This window comes from Pseudorca crassidens, chromosome X (assembly GCF_039906515.1).
Source record: "Pseudorca crassidens isolate mPseCra1 chromosome X, mPseCra1.hap1, whole genome shotgun sequence".
Taxonomy (NCBI): Eukaryota; Metazoa; Chordata; class Mammalia; order Artiodactyla; family Delphinidae; genus Pseudorca; species Pseudorca crassidens.
This window is the reverse complement of record NC_090317.1, coordinates 72393365-72402552: the sequence shown is the minus strand read 5'-3', so window position 1 is coordinate 72402552 and position 9188 is coordinate 72393365. Positions and strand designations below refer to the sequence as shown.

The 9188-nt window shown below is 44.6% G+C and overlaps 1 protein-coding gene across 1 annotated transcript; it reads right to left on the bottom strand.

Annotated features, from left to right (window-relative positions):
* Positions 1–360: 360 nt before the first annotated feature.
* On the bottom strand, positions 361–8343 carry SNX12 (sorting nexin 12). The gene is made up of 4 exons (XM_067724666.1): positions 8044–8343; positions 3314–3409; positions 2654–2778; positions 361–2244 (listed from the first exon to the last, which is right to left on the bottom strand). Exons 1-4 carry the CDS (start codon positions 8206–8208, stop codon positions 2142–2144), a joined length of 489 nt encoding a protein of 162 aa, XP_067580767.1. The 5' UTR covers positions 8209–8343; the 3' UTR covers positions 361–2141.
* Between the last annotated feature and the right edge of the window lie 845 nt (positions 8344–9188).

The window sequence follows — 9188 nt, the reverse complement described above, 5'->3', positions numbered from 1 at the left end:
ATAGCATATACATATACCTATACACACACACACAATAAATATATTTTGCCCAAATTAGCACACACCCACAAGCTTAAAAACCAAATCTACTAAATCTGACCCAAACCACAGTTACTGAGACCTATGGCTACTTCCTGCAAGCAGATGCATTACCTCTGTGACAAAGTCAATTGCATGTTGCAAGAAAGATAGGTAAATACTGCTACAGGCAGCTAGGATTCTGCTTTTTTTAAAATTTAAATGTAAAAATTACTTATCACTTCAGGACATTGACCATGTTGTATAATTTCTGCACAATATCCAGAATATCCTAGAAACTAAAAAGTACTAAATTTACAACTTAAGCAGGAAAACAGAGGCTTGCTTCACAGTGGTTTAATATGAACAGAGTTGAATATGACATTGTCTGACAGAAGAATGAACATTTTGCTGAATAAAAGCCCCGAGTCAGGATATATACACAGCAGAAATGGGGCCTCAGGCTCTCAGCACTTGTGCACAATGAAAGGAGGAATCTTTTTTAAAAAAAAAGTCAATAACAGAGGATACAAATGAAAAAGGCAGCAACAACACCAACACTGGGAAGGTGGGAAAGGGAGCAGAGCCTCACTCTAGGGGCTGCTCAGCCCCTGGCACAGGCCCGGCAGCTGAAGAGCTGATCTGTGTCAGGGAACTTCAACATTTAGATGGACTCCAAACCCCATATCAAAATCCAATCCTAATCTCTCCGATCAGGGTCTTGTCAGAATCAGTAATCCTTTTCCTCAGGACCCTATATAAAGAATTCCAGTCCTTCCATGATAGGGTGTCTAAGCAAAGAGCCCCACTTTTGACCTGACACCAGAGTTAACCTGCTCCCATCCCACCACCTGGGACAGATATCGGGCCCCAGCAAACAAACCACTACATCCCAGACAGAAGCCCAGGAAAGTCACCAGCCTCAAGAAGCTGCCTCAGACTCTAAGTTTTAAGAAATCTATACCCAGGTGCTAACCCTAGCTCAGCTTCCGGGGAGAATGCTGGGGTTCCATGGGAAACAAGTGCAGGCAGTTCAATAACCCTGTGACCAAGCTGGGGAGGGCAGCGACAACTCTTGCCCCTAAGCCCCATCAATAGCTCAAAGTGCTTAGGAGAAGTCAGAGACTGTGTGGTTTGTTCATGTGTTTTCTGTCTCGTGGCAGCACTAAATGGGATGGGGGGAAGGGAGAATGGAAGGAAGAGAGTGGTGATGCCCTTCCCTACCACTGGGAGGTACCTAGAAAATGATCCACTCCCACCCTTCAGGGAGTTACCTGGCAGTGGTGAGTTTCCCCTAGCCCTCAAGCCTCCAAATCTGCAAAGCTAACCCATAAAAGTAGCAAGGGCTTGGGGAGGGAGAACTGCCGGCCCAGCCCATTCTGACTCACCTGCTGGTGAGCGAGAATAGGCAGCCAGAGCGGGGAGCCACAAAGGAAAGGGGCTAGGCAACAGGAGCTCCCCAACTGCCCTATGGCTTTCTTCTGACTCTGAAGCAGCCATGATGATGGGCCTAGAAAACCCACACACCTTGCTCCACACAACAGACTGCTTAGACTCTAGAATTACTGCCATGAAAAGCAACAAGGGAGAGAGAAAGTACAACAAAAGAAACTCTTGAGAAAACTGGGAACGGGCCTAGAGAAAACGAGAGCTTTTCGGTCTCTGCCACCTTCCCCACAAGGAAAAAAGTTCATGCAGGTAGGAAAGGCAGGGTCTTTCCCTGCTCAGTGTTCCTGGTTAAACCTAAGAGTAAGAAAAATCCCCTGGACTTGCAGCATCAGTATGTACCCAAGTGCCCCACCAGCACAAGACCCGCCCCCCGCAAGGTTAGCCTTCTGGCATGGGTAAATGCCCAAGAAATTGCCTTCCAGTCCAATCCACCCACCCACCCCCCAACCCCAAGCAAAGGGCATCTGCCTGTGGTTTCCCACCTCTCCTCAGAGGAGAGGATCCTAGCAGAGTGCCCATGGTATAGTCAGGTACCAAGGAACACAATGCCAGACAGTCTATCAGGCCAGGGGATGGAGAGCCAACTTCAGATCAAAGAGAGAGAGAGAGAGGCTTAGTGTAAAAACCAATGTCATTTCAGCAGGAAAGTAGAGGGCAAGTGGTGAGAGGGGCTCCTACTGGCGCACCTTCCCAGGGACGTAGTTCCTGTCAATTGCCTCCTCCTGCAGGAACATGTGTAGGCAGCGTTCGTTCTGAGCCAGTGGGTGCCCAGCAATTCTATAAAGAGACCAAGATGGTTATCAGTTGTATTTGGGATCAGAGAGAATTTGCAGAGGGACAGGGCTGTGGATGTGGACAGGGGAAGAAGGGCAAAGTCAGCCCTGAAGTTCAAGCAAGTAGAGGACAGCAGCAGGGTACCACTTCAACCCTAATATTGCAGAAGGGAAGGGGATAGAGGTGTAAGGTGGGGGAAATCCCTAGACACATCCAACATGCAGCGCTTTCTCAGGCCCTGAGGTACAGGATCGGAATTCTGCTCAAAGGAATGGAGTTTTACTGTCCAGTGAGCCCAGCACACAATCGGCACCACATCATATTACCCATTACAAAAGAGGAAAGAGACGAAACATATAGAAAGACCAAAATGGCAAAAGTAGCAAAAGGAATCCCCAGGAACTTGGCTTACTTGTTAATAAACTGTTCGAGGCCCTGCCTCCTTTCTTCAATAAAGGACTCCTCAAAGATCCCTTCATCTCCTCGAAAAGGGAGCTGCCGCTTCAAGGCTTTCCCAGGCAGTGGTGGTACTACAATCTGTAGGCAGACGCAAAATATCAGTCACACGGGAGAGCACAGAGACGGAATAAGGTGGTAAAGCACTACACACTTCATTTCCTATTAGGCATAGGGTCCATCCTATGCCATAGTTCAGCAACTTGCAAGAACTGAGGTTATAAGAACAGTCAGGGGGTGGCTCAGGTCAAAAATTAATCCAGTTCTGTTTCTGTGGGAGGACAGGTTTACCATCTCAAAAGAAAGGAAGTAAACTCCAAATATTCTTCACTTTCTTTGACAGTCCACTACCATCCAAAAATTTAGCTACACTTTCCATTTTTAGCACCTAAAGGAATTAAGTTGTATGACTTTTCTAGCCACTAAGTCAACTAATAGTTTTTCTTTACAATTTCTCCTGAACTTACCACTTTCAAGTTTCAAAGGGTATCACCCAGATCCAATATATTGGGATTTCGTAGACAGAGTGTGTTCACCCTCTCTGTTGCCTTCAAGATTTTATAAACCTATGCAGATCTCCTCTCTCAAGGGTGCCACACAGGAAACAGGGCCATACCTTACTATCTCGCTCCAGCTCATTTTTTAGCCACTCGAAGTCACTGTAGCGCCGTCGTACACAGGACTCCTTCAGCTTGAAGATAGGTAGGTTTGTCTACAGGGAAGAAAGAATGTGAGAGAAGAGAGATGGTAAGAAATGTCAGCCTGTGATGGCCACCTATCACAACCACTTGGACAGGTCCTAAGAAAGAAACAGCTCCTATGGACCATGTTCCTAGAACCCTTTCAAAACACCACCAGGTGAATACCAATCCTTACCACATCCAGCCTTGTCACAGGTGGTGATTAGAAGTCCCTTGCTGCTTAGAATTTATCCTACAAATAGACTTGAAGTTGTACATAAATATGTATGTACAAAGGTTTTCACTGAATTTTCTCATTTGTAATAATAATAAATGTCCATCAACAGATAACTGATTAAATAAATTATAGTACACTTGTACAGTGGAATACAACTATGAAAAGAATACAAAAGATATATATGTCCCAGTATGGAAAGATATCAAGCATTAAAATCAAGGCACACGACAGTATATACAGCCTGCCTCTATTTGTTTTTAAAAGGGATATGTATATGTATATATATTTATATTTATGAATTAAATATTTATGAAAAATACTGATAACAATGATTGACTTTGGAGAATAAGACTAGACAACTGGAATGGGTAGGTCACATTTTTCATTGTGCAATTTGAATTTATCATATGCATGCATTACATTTTCAGTTGAAAAGTGAATTTAAGTTCCCTGGAAAGAACAAGAGATAAGCACCTCCAAAGTATGCTTTCCTCTGCTTTTCCTGTCCAAATCCTCTCCATTCTACAAGCCCAGCTCAAGTCCCACTTCATCCAGGAAATCTGTCCTGACAACACCAGTTTAATTTATTGGTCTCCCTCTCCTCTGAACTCCTATGACACACAGACTTTAGTACTGCCTGACACACCACTGTTTCAAGCATTATGTTAGTCTTGCTACCTAACTAAATTATAATTTCATTGAAATCGGGAGCCATGACTACTGCTGCATCTCCCTAAATGCAGATTATGCAAGTTACTCAGTAAATACTCAATTGATTAATAGTGGCCCTATGTATATCTGTTTACCCTTTCCTTATCCAGAAAGTGCAGCAGAAATAGCACTTACATTAAGTTGGCTTACCATGGCTCGCTCCCTGATATAAATCGGCTTATTCCCACATCTTAATCACTGAGAATTTTCCCAAGGCTCCAATGGCAACAGGAACCTCCGACAAACAAAAAGCCCTGATCCTCACTCCTATCTACAAGTTCTAAGTAGAAATGGCCAAATGTATTAATACTGGCTATATTTCCCACCAGTCAATTCAAATCAGTAGATGGGAAAAAAAGGAGCTAGTTTCTCTCCTTTCTCCACAGCTAACTCAGAGCAGGTAAAGAGCATTGGAGCTATGCTAGAGCTTCACACATTCCTCACTATGTCATGCTTTGTAGTCCTCAAGTCTGGAAACTGTCTTTTCAGGATCTAGCTCTAGGTATAGGGCATCAAAAGCCAAATAACTGGCCAACTTACATTAGTTACAACTCTACTCAGGATCAAGGTCCCAGGAATGTCAATGGGTTGAAGTGGAGTGAGATATATGTAAAGTAATATCTTATTACCTAAACTATTTTCTAGAAGAATAAATAAGAAAATGGAAACAGTGGTTTCTTCAGAAAGGGGAACCTCTGTAAGGCAGAGGGAGAGAGGGAGACTTCATTTTTAAGTACAGTTGACACTTGAACAACACAGGTTTGAACCGCATGGGTCCACTTATACACAGATTTTTTTCAATAACTATAGTATATCATTTTTATACCTTTTGAATTTTGTACCATGTGCACATATTACCTATTCACAATAAGCCATTATAGAGAACATTCTCAGAATCCTGCACAAAGTATATATGTGTATCAAATCATCACATTCTATACCTCAAACCTACACAAAGTTATCTGTCAATTATATCTCAATAAAGCTGAGAGTAAAAATAATCATTCAAGAAAAAAAGCCCTTCAGTATCATGAGATTCCAGGTTTCCACCAGAGTTCATTACAAATACTGTGATCCTCAAACAGTAGAACCTTAACCAGTAGGCCTTTACAGAAGCCAACAGAAGGATCTAAGAAAAGAAAAAAAGTGCTGAGTAGATTCTTCCAAGACACAGCAAAACCACCCACTGCCATTTTGTGAACTTCCTCCTTTGACTTACAAAAATGCTATTCTTTCCCCACCCCCACAGGATGGTGACAGTAACGGCCTTTCATCTCAGCACCTAGCCATCTAAGGAAGGGGATACTATGTACTAGGATACTCTCTCAACTCCAACCTACAAATTATATGAGGGAGACACGATCGTGTAGTACAGCATATAGAGTCCTTTGGCTCTGATCAACACAAAATCAAGGGAAAGGGGAGAAAGAAGCAAAGTTCAAGTCCACAGGACAACTGACATTTGAAAAGTTCCATACATATCTTGTTAAGCCACCAGAATACCTCTCCAGACTCCTTATTTCTTGGGGTGGGTACTCCTTCCCTGAGCTATTATACAAAGAAACAAGGCAGTGCCATCTACTTCTACCATACACAATGCTTAATTCCCAAAGCCCATTCTCTTGAGTCTCATGCTCCCTATAATGCCTACCGTGATCAGTCACTTAAATTAGCAATTTCAAACCAAATGGTTTCACCAATTTTCCCCAAAACAGAGTTCAACAAAAATATTAAAAGCCTATATGGCCATACAAAATTAACATAAATACAAATTAACTCAAACCCACAGAATTAGGAACTGCCATCAACCCTATCATCAATCACTATACAATTAGTAATTGTGGAAAAGACTGATGAAAAACTTAGTGGGTTAAAAAAAAATTTTGCACACTAAAGTTTTGCAACTAAGCATTGCCAAAGAGACTAAAGTGTAGTGGAAAGAGTATGGTGGGCTTTGGAGTCAGACGGACCTGGGTTCAAATCTCAACCATGACACTTATTAGCTATGTGTACTTGGGCAAACTACTTAAACTGCATTCCTCCTCAGTTTTCTATCTGTAAAATGGTGTTTTTGTAAGGATTTAGAAACTAAAACCTAGTTCAGTGCCTGGCACACAGTAGGCACTAGATGAACAATTCCTGTTTTATTAGAATGCCTGAAGTAGAGAACAATTCCATTCATAATCCCTACAGCTCTTGGGTAATACATCAAGACAATGTCTCCAAAACCCCACAGCAGAGAGTTCTTACACTGAACAAGTTATGCCCAGGATTCTTCAGGTAATTAAGTTCTCTGCCATTAACAGTTCCCAGCTTTTATCATATTTTGAGGGCTCTAATGTCCATTCTTCCCCAAAGAGATGATTTCAAACAGTTCTTATATAGACAAGTTTTTCTCATTTTTTTCTATTCGCGTTTCTTTCTTCAGTTTGGACTTTGCCAAACTTGGAATTTGGAGATCATCGCTTCTTAATTAGGTTTCAAAGCCCAGGTGGGAGAGCACACTCTCTCATTCAATTCATTCATTCAAAAATAAAAGCACATACACTCTTTTAGGTCTTCAAATGCTGTTTGAGCAGCATGCTGTCCATAGAGAATATTCTGGCCCTCTAGTCTGAGAAGAAAACATAAGGAAAATTAGGAAATGGCTCTCAAACTTTTTTGCTTGTAACCACTTCAATGGGGCCAAAGAAACTGCAAACCATGTACTCTGCACATTCCATCCTTGCATCGTGGACTAAGAACTAGAGAATAAAGTCCTCTGTAATGCACACTGGAAGAAACCACTCCTGGGGCAGTCCTGAAATGTCATATATTAAAGTTAACTACAGACTAGGGACTAATATAATGAATCCAAAAGGTTAATCTAGAGCAGAAAGAGCAAATGGCCATTCATACACAGAAATGCCAAATGAGAGCCAGTAAATATTGAAATAAATATTCTGGATACTTCAAATCTAAAGGGTCAGCCCAGGATGAGGGTAGCGACTGACAATCCGCCAATCCGAGTGCAAGGTCAGGTTTTCCAGTGAGCATGTAGTACCTGAGAAAACTTAAGCATTAAACACTTCTCTCCTTCAGATGTTAATTCTACACAAGTCTGGGAAGCACTCAGTCTCAAGGAGACTCCCCTTCTTATTTCTGCTCCACCAAGCCCACTGTCCTGTCTCCCGTTCCTGGAATCTCTCTTCCCTTTAATCTAGGCTTTGCTCAACTCCATCATCCACGGAGACCTCATTAAGAAGAAGCTCCTCTGGGCCTTCCTGTCCCCCTTCTTCAGACTGACTTCCCACAACCTAGTTTAGTTATGGGACCCTGCAGCATATCGCCTTGGCTCTCCATCCCCCAGCCCTCTTCCACTCCTCCTTCCCTCCTTCTGTCGCTACAGTCTTGATTCCTATTTCCTGGGATTCCTCACTCTAATCCTCTCCATCCTTCCCCACCGTCTCCAGCCATGCTTCACTTCTTGCTCATGGGTACTTGTTTTCCCTCACGCCGGTCCGATGTCCCCCCTCAGGAGTTTTCTGTATCCTCGGGCCACAACCGAGTGGGCAGACCTCTCTGCAAACCTATTAAGCCCCTAACCCCCAAATGACCCCTCCAGCGTCTTCTCCACCGTTGGCCGTCCCTATGGCAGCCTCACCCCCCGCCCACCCCCGCCCTCCCCGCCCAGTCGCCCGGTCCTCCCTCAGCTGTCTCCCTCACCCCGTGACTCACCCGCATGCGAACCTCATAGGTGGTGAAGCGCGCGCGGCCCACGCCCACCGTCTGTGGGTTAAAGATGTCGATCTCCAGGAAGTTACTTGGCGGCCCGTAAGCGTCGGTCAGGTCCTGCGGCTTCGAGTTAAGGCGCCGAGTGTCAGCTACTGCCGTGTCCGACATCTTTCCGAAGGAGAGACCGGGACCGGGGAAGGGGGGATGGGGGACAGAGACCGAAGGCAGAAGCGCGCACGGCCCCTCCCGCTTGCAAAATAACCAGCCAACCCACAGACTGCGGCGCCGCGCACGCGCGCCCACGCACGCACGCGCGCACGCGCACGCCGTCGCGGCCCGGGCCCCGGCACCCTGAATAGAGGCGAAGCGGACGGCTGGAAGTCCTGTACCGAGGAGGCGTCATTCAGACTTCCGGGCAGTGTTTGTGGCCGCCCCGGAACCTGCGTCTCCAATACGCACTCCCAGTATCCTAGGAAGCACTACAGGGGAGATCCGCCAATCGCTGCTCCTCAAGCCAAGAAATTGTCTTATACTGTGCATCAATCAGCAGTGGGCACTGCCCCGCAAGCTAGGACCGTACAGTGATAGGCCGAAGCCCCGTGACCTGAATAAGTCCTGGTTTTGCGCGAAAATAGAATGGTGGTTTCCCGACGGTGGGGTTTCAACAATGGTACTAAGAACCTAAAACGCAGCCCGGCCACTTGTGCCACTAGTAGTTTCAAGTCATCTCACACACAATTGAGCACTCAGTGAGCGCTACTTATGGTGTCAGGAAAGCAGCGAGGATGGGGTATACAAAGATGATTTCTCATTCTCACTTTTCAGGAAAATTTGGGCATATCTTCATCCTCCACTTGTTGCCACATAAAAGCTAATTTCAGGTGTACTCGGATATTACATCTCTCAGCAAACTGAGGGCATTTATTTCAACACCTTCTGTCGCTACTCTGCAAAACTCCAAATTTGGCGCTGCTCTGAGGTTGCTTACAGCCCATAATGGAGATAGAATATGTGTCTACATGAGAATATCTATAGAAATACTAATATTTGTATGACTAATTTGCACATGGCCCACATGAAGAGGGTAGTGCCCACAGTAAAGGTGGTGATTTTAGGTCATCCTTTCTCCTCCTTGCACCAGCCCTCTT